The 16459-nt window shown below is 51.1% G+C and overlaps 9 protein-coding genes across 9 annotated transcripts; 2 read left to right on the forward strand and 7 right to left on the reverse strand.

The window, feature by feature from the left end:
- Positions 1–177: 177 nt before the first annotated feature.
- Positions 178–2142, reverse strand: PV05_02116 (uncharacterized protein). Its single transcript, XM_013467195.1, has 4 exons — positions 1867–2142; positions 816–874; positions 656–765; positions 178–605 (listed from the first exon to the last, which is right to left on the reverse strand). The coding sequence occupies exons 1-4, from the start codon at positions 1890–1892 to the stop codon at positions 420–422; spliced, it is 381 nt and encodes a 126-aa protein (XP_013322649.1). The 5' UTR covers positions 1893–2142; the 3' UTR covers positions 178–419.
- Positions 2143–2528: 386 nt separating this feature from the next.
- PV05_02117 (uncharacterized protein) lies at positions 2529–3751 on the forward strand. The gene has a single exon (XM_013467196.1). The coding sequence runs from the start codon at positions 2623–2625 to the stop codon at positions 3679–3681; it is 1059 nt and encodes a 352-aa protein (XP_013322650.1). The 5' UTR covers positions 2529–2622; the 3' UTR covers positions 3682–3751.
- Positions 3608–4754, reverse strand: PV05_02118 (U6 snRNA-associated Sm-like protein LSm5). Its single transcript, XM_013467197.1, has 6 exons — positions 4618–4754; positions 4508–4564; positions 4349–4387; positions 4242–4269; positions 4124–4187; positions 3608–4021 (listed from the first exon to the last, which is right to left on the reverse strand). Exons 1-6 carry the CDS (start codon positions 4748–4750, stop codon positions 3971–3973), a joined length of 372 nt encoding a protein of 123 aa, XP_013322651.1. The 5' UTR covers positions 4751–4754; the 3' UTR covers positions 3608–3970.
- A 205-nt stretch (positions 4755–4959) lies between these two features.
- PV05_02119 (uncharacterized protein) lies at positions 4960–6619 on the reverse strand. The gene has a single exon (XM_013467198.1). It carries the CDS (start codon positions 6398–6400, stop codon positions 5132–5134), a length of 1269 nt encoding a protein of 422 aa, XP_013322652.1. The 5' UTR covers positions 6401–6619; the 3' UTR covers positions 4960–5131.
- A 416-nt stretch (positions 6620–7035) lies between these two features.
- PV05_02120 (uncharacterized protein) lies at positions 7036–8649 on the reverse strand. The gene has a single exon (XM_013467199.1). The coding sequence runs from the start codon at positions 8570–8572 to the stop codon at positions 7328–7330; it is 1245 nt and encodes a 414-aa protein (XP_013322653.1). The 5' UTR covers positions 8573–8649; the 3' UTR covers positions 7036–7327.
- A 373-nt stretch (positions 8650–9022) lies between these two features.
- On the reverse strand, positions 9023–10411 carry PV05_02121 (uncharacterized protein). The gene has a single exon (XM_013467200.1). It carries the CDS (start codon positions 10335–10337, stop codon positions 9150–9152), a length of 1188 nt encoding a protein of 395 aa, XP_013322654.1. The 5' UTR covers positions 10338–10411; the 3' UTR covers positions 9023–9149.
- A 287-nt stretch (positions 10412–10698) lies between these two features.
- Positions 10699–12957, reverse strand: PV05_02122 (uncharacterized protein). Its single transcript, XM_013467201.1, has 3 exons — positions 12783–12957; positions 11983–12730; positions 10699–11681 (listed from the first exon to the last, which is right to left on the reverse strand). The coding sequence occupies exons 1-3, from the start codon at positions 12878–12880 to the stop codon at positions 10794–10796; spliced, it is 1734 nt and encodes a 577-aa protein (XP_013322655.1). The 5' UTR covers positions 12881–12957; the 3' UTR covers positions 10699–10793.
- Positions 12958–13096: 139 nt separating this feature from the next.
- Positions 13097–14236, forward strand: PV05_02123 (uncharacterized protein). Its single transcript, XM_013467202.1, has one exon. The coding sequence runs from the start codon at positions 13183–13185 to the stop codon at positions 14080–14082; it is 900 nt and encodes a 299-aa protein (XP_013322656.1). The 5' UTR covers positions 13097–13182; the 3' UTR covers positions 14083–14236.
- PV05_02124 (uncharacterized protein) lies at positions 14072–16335 on the reverse strand. The gene has a single exon (XM_013467203.1). It carries the CDS (start codon positions 16211–16213, stop codon positions 14990–14992), a length of 1224 nt encoding a protein of 407 aa, XP_013322657.1. The 5' UTR covers positions 16214–16335; the 3' UTR covers positions 14072–14989.
- Between the last annotated feature and the right edge of the window lie 124 nt (positions 16336–16459).

A 16459-nucleotide genomic window follows, 5' to 3' on the forward strand; every position in this document is an offset into this window, starting at 1 on the left:
TTGGCAAGGTTACTCTGTTGGTGCAATGACGCGGAACTGGGGCTGGCTGGCTGCGCTTCCAGTCCACCAACATCGCTGACTAAGCTGAAAGCCAAAGGCACTGTCCAAGCAGGCACCAAGCAGGGTATCCTACCGAAGACGAGTCAAGCAATGAGATTAGACGATGTTGGAGAGCCATAATCGTCAAGCAATGAATTCCTGATAGACAGCTATCGTGTGCTGCCACCCTCCAGCACTACGCCATGTGGGCTCCATGAGACATACATTCCCTACAGGATGTGCCTGATGTGTCTGCTATCACCAAGAACGCCGGCACTCCTGTCATCCCGTGATAGTACATGGTATCATTTGAGCCATAGTCATATTCGGTGCGTCTTGTTCTCTAGTATCTTTCCCTTACCAGAGAGTGCACGACCGAATCAAACGCCATTCTGACCGTCATTTCCAACCATCTTTCTCAGATCATACTCCTTCTTGAAGTTCTTGTCCAGGGCATTGAGCTCGTTGATGATGTCCTTGGAGCTGGCAATAACAGCCTCCTTTGGAGTAATCTGGCCATCGGTCTGTACTCGAAGTTTGAACTGTGCGAAGAGGGGATGGGGAACCTTGGACGGTTAGCCTGTTGCTGCGCCGGAGACATGACAGAATAGCTGACCTGGTAGGCTGAAAACATGACGTGGCTGTTCTGGAGGAGCTTCGCGCGCAGGAGATTACCAAGAGTGTGATCTTCCTTGTTGAAGGTGAAGATGACTGTGTTGGGAGTACCTGCATGAGGATGTCAGTGAGAACTATCAGCATCGTCGTAAAACACTCACGAGTATCAATCTCCTCTTCGATCTTCTTTTCACCGTCGGCAAGAATAAACGCCTCAGTACTATCAAGTGAGGTTAGCAAGTTGCCAACAGTCACCCACGGATACCAGAGTCAAGCAGGAACGAAGGATGGCCTGTCGGAAGGAGGAGTATCTGGTCCCAGATGTTGTAATTGCTGTTGCGCACCTGTCCTGGTTGTTGATGGCATTGTGATCAACTCCGGGATTTTGATATCGCTTGCGTGAGATGTGATGTCTCCAACCCAATCCATCCTGTGGAAGCCCGTGCGGTCCAGCTCCAGTATACGTGTCGCCGGGTTTAGGAGTAGGGGGTTCCGTGGTAGGCGTCAGAGGGGGTCCGGAGTCCGTGGCCTTGACTTCACGAGTGAAAGTGGACATGGCGGTGGTATCATCCCCTTCCCCGCTAAACAGCGCGTTAAATATGATGATCGTATCCTTCCGACTGAGGATGGTTCGGAGCAGGATCGGTTGAGGAAGACTTACTGCTCAGGGAGGTCGGCGTCAGTGTTGTTGGTCGCGCCGTTGTTGCCGCCGGTGTACACTTGGTTTGACGGATGTCCCGGCCAGTGTTCTGGTGGATCGCGTGGACTTGCAGCGTTGGCATCGTTCCCACCGGAAGGAGATGAGTTTGCCAATATATCCGACATCTTGATATTCTGTTCCATACACAATTTGAATAGTATCCAGAATGATCCCACAGGTAATAGATTGAGAACACAAGATGCAGCAAAGAGCAGTATCGCAGTTGAGATGTGTCCAGTCCAGGTCTGTGCCAAGCCGCAGATGGGTGAAGGTGAAGTGAGCCAGTTTCCCAGACAAAGCAGACAGCTGCTAGCATCGGCTTGAGGTAGTTGCATTCCGGACTCCTCAATTCAAACACAGCTAGGCAGCGCGAAACCGGCAAATACCCAGGATTAAGTGCCACATAAAGCGATATGCGTGGTGATGTCCAGGTCCAGCTTTGCTATCCTGATGGCAGGCCATGCCGTTCGTCCCCTGCCCACATCAAACGTATGAAATGTACGAGCACATACCGATCAGGGGCGTTGATTCCAGACATTTTGTTGTCCTTTCGACCAAATGCGCAAGAAAGTGACGGTAGGTGGTTTCACAAGTTTGCGAATGAGGCTTTGTCAGATGCGATTAAGATATCCAATAACTGTCGGTCGATGACTATGTGAGAGAGTAGAATGGTCTCAGGTTTCGAGGAAAGAAGAGAGGATATGTCAAGGAGAGTACAAGGTTGTCACTCTGTCTTCACAGCAGCAGATCCATTTCATCCAAACGTATTCAGGTCCTCAACCAACAACCGGGCAATAACCAACAATCAACCTTCAAAAGGTGATCGTTGAGATTGTCGTCGCCGCCAAGCGTCACATGACCCCTATTTGGGTGCCTGAAAAATTCACGCTAATGACAACTACTTTTGACCGGCACAGGCCACGACAGGTGAACCAGATCCGAGGCCATTAACAAGAACCCAGTAACCGGTTGGTATACGAACATACTCAGGGTGTCCGCATGGTACTGGGCGATGTTGACTGGATCAAGTTCCAAGGTTGTGTGTTCGAATGACCACGAGTTCCTGGGGATTAGTCGTATTTGATCGTATTGGATTCGTCCCGCGGAGAACCAAAACCTCCGTTGCGCCTTTTGGCTTCTCGCTTACCGAGGCCCTCGAATATACTGCTCTATACTAATATAAGCGCGGTATTTCGCGGGTATTCCTTGTGGTGACTCAAACGTGAAATTACTATAGTCACAGCACTGTTAAATTCGACTGCTACGAAATGGCGCAGAACATCTTCCATACCAACTACCCATGGACGAGTCCAAATGCCCCTTTCGTGGTTTCAGCGCCCATGATGAAGATCACACTCGGCCGCCATGCCGTCTCAGTCTCCGCAAGCGGCGGCATGGGATTTCTTGCCGGAGGCTTTGACTTGACTCCTTTAGCAAAGGACCTTGCAGAAGCAGCCGAGTTTACCGAATCTGAGAACATCCCTCTTCACGATGGCATGCTACCCATTGGCGTTGGTTTCCAAAATTGGGGAAGCGACTTGCAACTCGCCCTTGAAGCTATCAAGAAACATCCTGTTGCTGCTGTATGGTTCTTTGCGCCAAAGCAACTAAGTGATCTGCTCGAATGGGCGCAAGAAATCCGAGCAGCCACCAAAAACAAGACAAAAATCTGGGTGCAAATAGGGACTGTGGCCGAAGCCATGGAGGTAGCGAAGACGACAAAACCGGACGTGCTGGTTGTGCAGGGTGCGGACTCTGGTGGCCATGGCCTCGCGCAGCGAGCTAGTCTTATGACTTTGCTCCCGGAAGTTGTTGATGCTCTCGCTGAGGAGCGCATCGACATTCCTATCATTGCGGCGGGAGGCATCATGGACGGGCGAGGCGCTGCAGCTGCGTTGGCACTTGGAGCGCATGGCGTGGCTCTTGGGACGAGGTTCCTAGCGGCTCGTGAGGCTGTAATTGCCAAGGGCTATCAAGACGAAGTATTGAGAGTCACAGATGGTGGAGTTAGTACTGTCTCGTCCACGGTATACGACGTAGTGCGAGGCATTCATGGGTGGCCGCAAGCATATAACGGCCGAGGGGTGGTCAACAGAACGTACCAAGATGCTAAACATGGGATGAGCACCGAGGAAAACGTTGAGCTTTACAAGCAAGCAATGCAGCAAGGAGATTCTGGCTGGGGACCCGAGGGCCGAATGACGACTTATGCAGGCACAGGTATAGGCCTAGTCAGGGAGGTCATGGCTGCAAGTGAAATTGTGAGAAGCGTCCAGCAAGAAACTGTCCAGGTGCTCAAGAAGTCAGCAGCAAGGTATTCCAGCTGAACTGGAGTAGCTTTGTGACACCGCAAGTGCGGATAATCATCATCCCTCTGAATTGTATACTGAATCTCTGCGCAAAGTCCAGATCCCCTCCTTTGGCCCGCTGGCATGCTGAAAGCGGGCGTCCGAGTACCCGAGTGCTGTAAGATCATTCTACCGATGCTTTGTGCTTCAACAAAGTGCCGGAATCTTCGGACCGGCTGATATAGGACTCCCGTCCGAGGAGGTAGCAGGGCATCTGCTGCCATGCAATCACTCGATTCTACCCGGAATTTGAGGCTAGAGCCCCAGGTCATGATGCTGCTGCTGCTGCTGCGACAGGTCCTTCTCCACCGGGTATCAGCTGTCAAGGGACACGCAAGGTTAGTATTAGATTCTTTCAGCCAGCAGCATCAACAGCGACCGTCTAGTATCTTTTTGCAGTCCTATTGCAAGAAGTACTTACCATACAGATATTGTTGCCATTTAAAAGGATTTTCGGCAGCTTGGTCTGCGCTCCGGTGTAGTCACTGCATCCGAAGACGTCAGTACTGGATCTTTGCATGAGTCATGGGCATGCTTACAATTCAGTCACGTCTTCCAGCACCATATCTTTTTGTGGGAACGGCATGTTAGCACTCCTCCGCTTCCCGAAGGCATAACGCCGCAAGGGTATTGAGCCATTACTTACTGACATAGTCATCGAAACCGAGTAGTGTACCGGCGAATTCTAAAATAAAACATATGTTAGTCATTCATCCCAAGGTAAGTGGATTGTCATGACTGAAGTGGTTGTGTTCATAGCCTGCACTTATTGGGCTGGTGAAGAATATTGGTAATAGTTGCGTACCTTTGTCGCCCTTCATCACGATCCATAGTCTCGAGCCAACGCATTTGTCGATCAATTCTGTTCAGTCAATTAGTTCAAGGCTAATGTCCGTCTTTCCTGTTCTTTCGTACCTAGAGGTAGAAGTTGTGATGCCATAGTATCAAAGACAACGAGGAGTGTGATCGAGCAAAGGTGTGGAAACGGATAGATCTTTGAGGTCAAGCGCGAGACATTGGACTGGCATCGACTTATATGAGCGAACATGAGGTCCTGAAGTCGACAAGTGCCTGCGTTGCTTGAATTGTTCTCGAGGTTTTACTGCAACTTTGCCGAGATCACGTGGCTGTATTGCGGCTCGGCGGCCAGGGCGGCTGATGCACCGAACAATTTCTCTCCTGGAAGTCATTTCATTGGAACGAAGTCGGCAAAAGCAACTAAACAGGAATAGAGAAGAGATCCCATATATTATGAGGGGTCGTTCTACTAGTATTACATCTATATGCCATCGTGGTTGTTCGGTTCGGACTATCCAGCGATTCCACCGTCCCACGTTCGTTTCCGAATCCGTGTCATCATTTTCTTCACGTCTACCCAACCGAGAACACCATAGCCACATTGACGCCAGTTGCGCCTAGGACCAACCATTCACCCGGTACGACCGTTTGCATTGGCCGCGTGCTCGATGGCTGCTTTCATCCATTCAGCCATAGCCGTGGCGCCATCATCACTTCCCATCAAGAGTTGACTATTTTTATAAGACTCCTCTGCCTTTTCTCGCGCTCGTTCTGCCATGTTCGATTCGAACTCCTTCATCAAGGGATCCAGGGCCTTCTGGAAAGAATTGGCATTCTGCCGCGCTGTCTCAAACGCCTTGATAATGGCGTGTGACACATCGAGGGCGTCCCACATAGCGAGGTTCACGCCTTCTCCTGCGAACGGTAACATCACATGTGATGCGTCGCCGATGACGGTGGTGCCCGGCTTGTGCTCCCATCTATGGCCAAACGGAAGCATGTACAGGGGTCTGACCATGAGCTTCGCACCTGGGTTGTCATTCGCTTCTTCATCACAGGCAACTTGCACCAACTCTTTCAGCTTCGGACCGAATCGGCCCAGAAGGTCGTCGTCGAGTAACAATCTCTCCTTGGCCTCGGCAGGTGTTCCGCTAGTGAGGCCCGACGTGGTTCCAAAATTCTCGTCCCCTGTGGTAAGGAAAACATAGATCAACGCCGAGTCTTGCAGGGCGCGCTGGGACATGATGCCATGTCGGTGACCCAGTGACGTGAAGCTCCCAGTACCGACGTACTCGGCAATATGCGGATATCTCTTGGTGACCTCCCGGATGGCTAGCATAAGGTATTGAAAACCAGCATACTTGGGCTTCGTATCGGTCAAGAGATTGCGTACGCGGGACCACGTCCCGTCCGATCCGACCACAAGATCAAAGGTGTGCTTCCCATTATTGCCAAAGTCGAGCTCGACCTCCGTGGTGCCGGACGTCGTGGTCAAGAGACTTGCAGAGGTGAGCTTGTGTTCCCATTTGATAGTGTCGGCGGGTAGTTGATCGAGCAAGAGCTTGGTCAATGAATTCCGCGAGATTTCTGGACGAGATGCAAATCCTCCTTCGTCTTTGTGAATAATGTGGCCCTGCTTGTTGGCAATGATTTGAAATTCGGTGCAGACAGTCGTCTGCGACCTGAATTCGTCCAACAAGCCGCATTCTTTCAAAGCGGCGAGTCCGGACTCTTCGTGCAGGTCAAGCATTCCCACTGGTTTTGCCAGGTCTTCATCCGTGGGCTTGGAGCGGAGTTCGAAGATTGTCAACGGGATATTGTGCTTATGTAGGAGGAGGCCGACCGTCAACCCGGAGGGGCCTGCACCAACAATGGCGATTCTTGGTTGATTTGGAGACATGCTGGGAATGGGTAATGCTTTGAAAGAAGCAGTCTCGCATTCAGGTTTAGGACCCCATTCGATTGTGTAAATGTTGTTTTGGAATCCGTAGGCTGCAAGGAATGGAGCACTTCCTGACTCACGGCTCTGATCTACTTACATTCTCGAGGGAGCCATGCTCGCCTTGATATATGTCTTGATGTTGGGACAGCAGCCTAATTTACTCCTGTGCTCGGGCGACCATATGGCCCGAAGACATTGAAAATGCGAGGCATTTGCGTCTCGGCTTCTATGAAAAAGCCCGACATGCCTAGTTCTCGGGCCACTGATCGTCCGCCTAATATGCACGGGCGCTTTTTGGGGGGTGAGAAGGCAGACGTGGCAGATCACCGGAATGTTGCCTTCTGCCGAGCTGGAAGCCCACGAAAGCCGTAGAGCGTACCTAGGTAGCGTTGCCCAATCTAAATATTGGTTCTCGTGGGTGATGAAGCTGTATCAGTGCGTTGACGGATTATGGCTTTGGTCAGGCTTTTCCATCTCTCTGATATCCAAGATCAATTGATTAAGCCCCCTATTACCGCCTAGGCACACATACATACACCGGCTAGTGACAGGCTTGCCCGCCAACCGCTACGAAGCTTGTCTTCATTTGATTCCTAATTGATGCTTGAAGCAACTGTTGACAGGAGCGTACCAAAAGTGGGACGTCTCGAGGCTAGTACTTTCAGAGGATTATTCGCGAAGCTCCAGTCGTGTCAATGTGTCGGGATTGATTGTCGTGCAAATACTGAAGCCATATTGGCGCCCAACACGCAGTCTTGAGCACGAAGATCGTCACCGTATGAACAAGCACTCTTCCTTTGTAACAATGCACCCTCTTTACCAGCCGTACCTCGGTCGAGACCGAAGGCTGAAAGCACCATTTGCAATTATGCTACTCAGGATATGCTATTCAATTGCAACAGCAAGACTGCCACCAATATCAAGCGTTCCTGCACGCCCTTTGTCGCTCTCGTTTTCGTCATCAAGGTCCCCAACGCCGTGTTCATCACATGCTTGACCAAACTCAATCACTGCTTCGTGGGTTTCGTTCTCTGACCCGACAAATGTCCCAAAATGTATCCCGATTGTGTTTCTCGATCTCACGTCCTTGTGAATGGCGACTGCATCCGTTGGAGAGCCATGCAACGCCGAGGGTATATCGTCATGCGAGAGTCGCAGGCCAAGGTTAGAGATGAACCCCAGGCTACCGCCTCGCCATATCGGCACAAATGACATGTCAAACGGGCCGAATCTCTCGCCAATCTCCTTGAAAGCTGGACAGACAGTCTCAGATCTTGTTATCCTCCTGTAACCTGTGTCTCCAGCGTGATACACAGCTCCTTGCCTAGTGACCTTTGACTCCGCTGATTCATCCTTGGAGCGTAGGAGTCTCTCGACTACCCAGCCACACCACAGCGTACTTCCCTGGTCAATGACGATTCTTCCAGAATTGTGCTGGGCTGGGACGCACGAGAATCTCAAGATGGTTTCTTCTTCTACAGTACTGGTGACTTGGAGACCAAAGTCCAGTGGGCTGTATTCTCGATTCTGCCACCAGTCCAGTTCGTAGATCTGTTTGTCAGGAATGCCCGAAGAAGACAACCACTGCTTAATGCCCAGCGGGACGAAATACTTCGTTTTCGGAAACGTCTTCGATACGGCCTGTATAGTCGGCCAATCGGTATGGTCGTAGTGATTGTGCGAGATGAAGATGGCGTCGCAGCCGGGTAGATTTTCGACCTGGCAAGGGCTGCTCTTCGCCCTGACCACACCGTTGTACTGTGTCGGACCAGCCCTCGTTGAGAAGATAGGGTCGAAGAGCAGCCATAGACTTCCGCTGTCGGCCTCGTGCAGGGACGGTATCTCAACCAGGGCGCCAGCATGCCCGAGCCACGTGCCGATGATACACGTTCTTCTTTCCAAGTTCCGATCTTTCAGACTTGCCGCGCCCCAATCTGGCTTGATCACCTTCACACTTCGTGCTTTGTGGTGAGTATCTAAGTCAGCTTTGTAAAAGCCGAAGGGAAATGACGCTTGTAGCAGTTCCGCCCACGTTGGTGCGCCCGCAGATGGCCACGGGTTGATGAATCGAGTGCCATTATTGTTGGCGTGATGCGCAGGCCGAGACGGTGCGGGTTTGACAGTTGACATCACCACGATTAATTAACAGCCATACTCTTTATACATTGTAATCTTGATGAGAACAAAAGATCTGCAATAAGGCTGCTCTCAAGCTGTGTAAACGATGACACGAAGCACGAGATGAACCAGAATCCTGTTATAACGCCAAGAGCGCTCCCTTCGTAATGGTCCGACGCTTATCGAATATACTGTGCACACTGTGTTACCCGCAGGAGCCACTGGCCCTTGGCCAGCTATTTCAACTTGCGGATCCAATTATTTCCATGCTACGAATATCTGCGGGACCTGGGAGCTGGACAGCCCAAGAAAAGTTGGGTCGCCCTATGCTGTATGATGCCTCGAGAATGCCTGTTCGGTGCCCGGATTGGGTTACCTGCAAACTTGCTCTAGTGATGTCCACGGGGCCACAGACGACTCACGCGCATAATGGCAGGTTACGCAGTCAAGGGGACAACACGGTGTTGACAAAGCCAAAGCGTTCATTATTATAGTATGTACGAGCCAGGAACCCAATATCAAAAGCCATCCCCAACTCCATGCTTTTCCAAAGAAATCATACAGTCGATGTGCTTCATTGTCGCCAGTTTCATAGCTCATCATTCACATCACTCACATTATACTTGCCCCGGGACCAGTCCCAGGGATCTCCTCCAGGAACACAAAGACCCAATCTCCAGAAATAGTCTCGATGTGCGAAGAATAGTTCCCATAGCTTGTACCGTTGGCCAATGCCCCACAGGGCTTTGACCCCCGACACTTCGAGTTCGTCGTCCACGTCGGTCTCATTCTCATCCGGAGTAGATACTCCATCGGCAATGCAGGATTTGTCCTCGTCGCCGTTGCAGTGGTGCATATCAGCACGTGCAGGAGGTAGTGAAGGTTTTGAGATATATATTTCACCAGCGTGCATACGGTAGCCCCACTCTTCCAGCGGTAGGAGAGGGACCGGGTCGTTGACATGCGTCACTCGGCGGTACAATGACTCTTCTGGATGAGTCGTGTTCAGCTGGAAACGCTTATCGATGAACTGGTTGAGAGCCATGTTCCCTATCCGAGGTTCGCCAAAGGTGGTGACATGAGGTGTCCATCCGCGCGCTTGAAATTCGAGAGCAGCCAAAGCAGCAACTGCACCTCCTAGCGAGTGACCAACCAGGACTAATTCGTAATCCGGGTTCTCTTTCAGCGCCTTTTCGACGTGAGGAACAATTGTGCAGCGAGTGTTTCTCCAAGATGTCATGAAACCGGCGTGAACAGTACAGTTCGGGCATTCTACTTCTGGCAAATCTCTCTTATCAGACTGCTTCAGCAGCTGCGGTAGTAGAGGAAGCTTAGCGTTATGTGGTTCAACAGATGTACAGACTGAATCATTGTCGCTGTCTGAAGGGAAAGGCGCATATTCGGCCGGGTTCGTGGATAGGTCGGCGATGGTATTTGCAATCGAATATGTCCCGCGGAAGGCAACGATGACTCGTGGCTGGTGAGGAGGATGCGAGACAGCGATGTAGCCGCAAGAATCGGAGAGGAGTGGTCCGGTGTTCCAAGTGGTAACGAGTTCAAAGCCTTCAAAGTCGCTGCATCGACTAAGACATTTGAAAGGCTTTTGGATCCCACTTGTGCCGACGCAGTATGATATATCGACGATGCGGGCGAGTTCCTCCAACTGTTCGAAGGTTTGCTGGGAGATTTCTTTGTTATTTGCTCGAAGTTGCGCCGGAAGAGCGCTTGCAAACACCGTCCATAAGCATAAACAGAGGCTCAGAGATGAGAGCAGCATTGCTGTTTTGCGTTTCCAGGTGCAACTGGTCGAATTGACATGGTTCGTAATGACAATGACAATATTGACAGGAGGAGGGAAGCCTAGAAGTCGCAGGTGAACCTGGAGTCTGTCGAAACGAAGTTGCGGAGAGCTCACATGACAATGACATCACCGCCGTTTTTGATAACCGTGACCCGAGGTTTGTTCAAGTACCTCCTCTTCGAGCTCTTCTACTCCGTTCTATGCAGCACAGTACAGTACTCTTGAGTGACAAACTCTGGGGACCCGAGAGTGAATATTTTCACAGTCAGACAGCCCTTGCCGAAACTTCGAGACAGGAAAACTATCAGATCTCAGGAAATTGAATGAGAATCGGCAACGCAGATATACATATACGCCGGGTAATGGTATCTATTATCATCGACAGTCGAAGTCGCATCTCCTTTTGAAAGGGTAAGAAAGGAGAGAAACTCCCTACACTTTTATACCACCAGCGTCGTCACTTTCATCATCACTCGTGTCATCATCTTCGTCGTCAAACTGTTCAAAGTCATCCTCTTGATCATGAGTGCTTGCTTCTTCGTTCCGGTTGTCATCTAACCCATCCGTCCCTGAAGCAGGGCCGGCGGCTTCTTGTTCACCATCGCCATCCTCTTGATCAACATCGAGTGTGGCTGCTTTTCTCTTCCCAGGCATTTCACCCAGTCTGCCCTCCCGGCCTTCGAACCCCTCAGCAGACTCGCCCGCATCCTTATTCGGAGGTGGGGTGAACCAAGGGATCTTGCCACGAAGAAAGTCGTTGAGCACCATCTTGGCGACACCGTCGAGATCTGGTTCGCCACCCTTCAACAATCTTCCTCCTTTGCGAGCGAGGATACTGAGAAATTCCACAGGGTCGTCATTCCATTCAGATGCTTGGAGCTCATAAGTCTTTTCGATGTGGCGCGTCTGCGTCCGTCGTAATACAGCCTCCACATACTGTGCCGGGTTTTCGACGTTCTCGACACGTACCACACCACGTAACAGAATCTCTTCTTCCGTGTCACCTTGGCTCGGCGGCACGACACCAGGACAATCAATCAAGTAAATCCTCCTCATCAACGTGATGAATTGCCACACTTTGGTTTCGCCTGCAATAGGTGCAACGGTGCAAACTCGCTTGTTCCGAAGAGTGTTAATGATGGATGATTTGCCCGTGTTAGGATAACCGATAAAGCCCACCGAGATTTGTTTTCGGTTGGCATGCAGCCCAGAAAATTGTCGTAGTAGAGTAATTAGAGAGCCTTTCCCGAAAGAATTCGTCATAGAAGCGTGAAAAGCGAGTGTAGGGTATTCCTTCGACAGGTATCGCACCCATTGAGCCTGGAGAACTCATCAGCATGTGTGAGACATTACTAAGAGAAATGCTATAAACAGAAAAGCAGACCTCAACTCAAACGAAGCACGCCATGCACTCTGGTGATAAAGCTTCCAAGACGAAAGCGATTTCGAGAACCATCTTCCATACAAGTACAGGAGTTGGCGGGTGCGGCTTGATATACCAAAGCTGTAACAGGCGTCTTTCATGGAGAAATTTGCAAAATGCAGAAAGGAGCCTTGACTTAGCGATGGAAAGAGTTGGGCGAGAAAACGCTTGGAGACTGGGGATAAAGCTGTAACTTACCGCAATTTTCGTGGGCACCAAGTCGCACTTGTTCAGTACAAAGACCAAATGCTTATGGGGCGCCTCTTCGCGAATGTATTTTTCAACGCTGCGACATCTCGTACCGTCGGGATCCCGAGCATCCAGCACATGGATAACCACATCAGAGGAGTCGATCACTTTGTAGAGCTCATTCCATATTCGCTTGCTTTGGCCCTTGGAAAAAATTGCTTCTCTTGCTGTGGTAAGTTCGCAATCTTGCTGTCCTTGCGTTTCGTCAGCTGTCTGGCCACTCGTGCCACTCAACAACTTGTTCTCTTCTAATCTTTCAAGGTATTTGTCGTGCATCTTTACTGACTCATCGGCCAGATCGGCGGCGGAGCTCGCGCTTAGCTTAACCCGTTTCCGCTGTGATTTTGGGCCGAAGGTGTCTCCAAAAGGCTCTGACTCAACTGCAATCTTTGCCTGATGTTGCTTGATCCCGTTTTTCGTGTTCTCGTTATCCCGGATCAGACTCATGGGCAGCTTGTTTGTCTTGAGCAGCACCTGATATGGGTCGGCAGCTCTTTCAGCAACGGCTTGTCTGAATGAATCCAATGCATCTTGCGATATCACTCTAGTATTTCCAAACCACTTCCTGTTCGGCTCGACTCGTGCTTTGGGGATTTCCCGTGACTGGTACGAGGCGGCTTTAGTAATTTTTCCTTCTGCATTTCGCTGTGCTTTGCCATCCTTGAGCATATTCAGGGTCTTGAGCTTTTTGGCATTTCTGAACAAGCCATTAGCAGAGGACAACTTTGCAGTCATCGTCTTCAGCATACCTGTAAAAGTTCTCGCCTTTGACCTTGACATTAGCCATACCATCATTTGAGGTGCCCTGCCGTTCCCGGCGGTTTGCCTCCTTTTTTCGAGCTCCCATGTTTCAGATTGTTTCGTAGTAGAGATCTCGTCAAGATATGCCCGATAGACAGTGTACCGGCACAGAATAAACAGCAGAGCCGGACGATGCAGAAATCGAAGCCTTGCCTCAAAAAGTTGCGACGCCAAGAGCTGGAGTCCGCAATTTCCCCATCAGGCAAAGTGTCTTTTCCTGGTCAATGCCTCGTGAACTTTTTGACGAGATCCATCACCACCATCGGTATCTCTTCTGTGCTTTCGGTCGCTTGCACGCTGTCAACCACGGGCTTCTTCTGGACGAGGTTGGAGCTCAGATACTACACAATGGACAGCTTGTCTGCCTCTATGTGTCGGACCTGCCGTGTACGACTGCTCAAAACCTCCTCAAACAGTCGAGCCTTCGGCACTACCTCTTCCCGTCTTCACATTCCCCCAGAATCACCAGCTTTCATCGACATCCCGCAACCGCACCAACCCCTCCGTGATCCTAAACCTATCGTCAAAGGTGTCCTGCCTGTTCCTCGCGAGGTCTTTCCCGCCAACCGTCCGGACAAGCCCGGCCCAACGTACCTCGCCAATGTTACCCGCGACCCTCTCCCCAAGAACCTCCCACCGCCAGCCCAGCTCACCGAAATCGGGAAATATAAGCGGCGCATGGCCGATATGCGCAAGTCACACCTGCGCGAAAGTCTGGAGGAACTACACGCACGCAAAAGAGTCATAGATGGACAGATTGCACATCGAAGCGCGATGAGGCAGAAACTTAATGCAAGATTGGTCTCCCAAGCCCAGCGAGAGGACGAAAGACTCACGAACGTGTCTATCCCATCGGCAATGCGGCCGCAGCGTGTTCTCAAACTCTCCGCCGAAGAAGAATTGGCAATCTATAATGCCCGCAAGGCGGCACATGAGGCGAAATTGGCCGCGAAGCATGAGGATCGTCTTGATAAATTGCACACTTTATACATGAATGCAAGGGAATTCATCACGACAAGAGAGCAGCTTGCGACGGCTATTGACCAGGCTTTCCAGACGACGAAGAGTATTTGGGCTCGACAAGGCATGCCAGACACGATTGAGGAGATCATTAGGCGCGGGAGAGACAGGACGTCGAACCAGGGCAGAGCTGGTGTGACGTTGACTGGGGACGTGAGTGAGCGGGCGTTGAAGGATCAGGAGCGGATGCAGAGAATCGCAGAGAAGTTGAGTGGTGGAAAGATGTAACTTTCGTCTCAGGTGTTACAGAAGAAGTTGTGGTCGACGTTGGCAGTGACAGCGTAGAGCTATTTAGCAAAGAGCTACGACTGAGTTCGTGGCTTTGTATTATATCATACTCTTTCGAGCTGATATTTGATGGTTATGTCTATGATGTAGAGCCCACATCCACATCAAGCGACACCTTGAAGAACGTGTAGGCTTTCGACTTTACGTAGCTTGTTGGTCTGCGGCCTGGGATCTGCGGAGCGAGAATGCGCATGCGCATGGTGTGTACTACGGTCTCATGGGTAAATCGTGTAATGAAACTCGCTTAACCGGGGTGCAAAACAGCTGCCGCTTGAATCGTCGAAGGAGCAGTTGGCACCGCATTGAACAGGAAGCCCTCTTGCCACACAAATTGTCCTCGCTGCTGTTCGTCGTCGAATGGCACCCTGGTGCCAAATTACACGATTTACCCAGAAGACCATAGTAGCTGTTGGCAAGCAGCTGGAAATGCATAGAAGAAAGGGATAGACACCATGGGCCCATCGAAGGGCTGATAGTAGAGGGATCTGCCTTTGAAGCTCCTTAGCGATGGTGATGTGTGATGTCGCTGCGGAACTCGAGGCACTGAATCTCTTCAGGCTCGCCTCATTTCCTCTGGCTGCTCTGGTTGTCTTCCGCGCAGCGAAGTTCGTGGCGGTTGTGTTTGCGAATGAACGAGCAAAATATGCTGTGCTCACATCGCGCTTGCCTCTGTACGATCTGGATGCATTGCCGTACAGCGCAGATGGTGGAGCCAATAATGGGCAAGTCATCAACGATAGAGGCCTCGCCCATGCCGAGACGGAACCGTCTCGACTCTGAAACCGGACTCGTGGCTTTGGAGGCGCCCAAGCCGACTTGCGAAGACTCCAGGTCCTTCGGTGGCAGATCATGTCAAAGCGCGTATGCCAAGGCCGACACTTCGAGTCTCAAATAGCTCGATAAGACCAGCACCAAGACATTCTTCGACCACCCAGTCAAAGTCCAAGCCGTACAAGTCTTTCCACTTCTTGGTCCTCGCCGGCAAGACACCAGAAAACTCGCCTCTGATTCGTTTGGCAGTGGATATACGGTTATCGGAATCAACGGCGCCATCCCAGCGTTCTCGGAGAAGATAGAGTGGCCCTTCCTTATATTTGGATTTTCCCAGTAGTTCGAGCAGATGGGCCCGACCAGCACTCAGCAGCCGGAGATACGGGCCAAGGTTGGGTACGGACAAAGCAAACTCGCCCCCTTGGAAAGTCCGACTGCCAGATCCAGGACGCTTTGCAGCGCCAGTACCACCCAGGTTCTCGAATGCAGCATCTCCGCCCACCGCATCGGACGTCCCAGACGCCGCACGAGAGACTTTTGGCATAGCCACGAGAGAAGAGCCAGTCAGTGAAATATTGCGAGACCCAGACATCGATGAAGACACAAGAAAGCCTGCTCGAGTCAAGGCCGTGACATGGGACGGAGGCAGATCTTGAGGAGTGATGGTTGTGGCTCGAGGTTGACGACGAAGCACATTGCAGAAACCAACCACCATTTCAGGTTCAACATGACTCCGTTCAAGCAAGATTTGCAAGTCACGAAAGGTGATTAATACCTCGCTAGTCCCTCTGATATCGTTACCTCGACCGATTAGCTTGATCTTTCGCAGCTTACCGGCTGATTGCAGTGCAGCAATCTGGCGCTCCGTCTTCGATGACGCGGAGATAATAGCATGAACGTGAGCCAGAGAGACAATAGCAGGCAAGTTCCTCTGGAAGTTCAAGACTTCGGCGATGCGGACACTATTCATGCCAGCTCGTTCAGGGAGAGCCGCAAACATGGAGCTGCGGGCATGTTGTATTGCGGAAAGAACATCCTTAGCCGAGTCAATGGAGACCGTGGATAAAATCTTCCCCGTAGGCACTAGCCTTTCCTCGTCTTCGTCACCATCGGCATCATCGTCATCAACTCCGGTTGCATCAACGGCGTCGGAAAGGGATTTCGTTCTTGTGCCTGATGATGATTTAGTGCGCGGAATGTTCGCGAAAGGCGAAGCAGAATGGCGCCGATTGTTGCTGGCGGACCTTTGTGCCGGCTTACTGACGCGAGAGGAGTGGGCCGCCGTGAGATAGAGTGGCATGGCGAAGAGAGAGAAAAGAGAGGATTCGAATGAAAAAGTACAATATAACCTGACTATTTAGAGAATGCATCGACTCGAACTAAACCCTTCCGATAAAGAGTGAGCGCTGTGTACCACAGTATTCGTGTTTGGCTCGACCAGGCAACAGCGATATCTGGATCGATTTGAGTGGGCTCCAAGTGTGGTATGAGGCTTGCAGGCAGAAAGTACCAGAATGATCAGAACGGTACGGAGAAGTGCACCAAA

Source organism: Exophiala xenobiotica (genome assembly GCF_000835505.1).
Source record: "Exophiala xenobiotica strain CBS 118157 unplaced genomic scaffold supercont1.1, whole genome shotgun sequence".
NCBI classification, from domain to species: domain Eukaryota; kingdom Fungi; phylum Ascomycota; class Eurotiomycetes; order Chaetothyriales; family Herpotrichiellaceae; genus Exophiala; species Exophiala xenobiotica.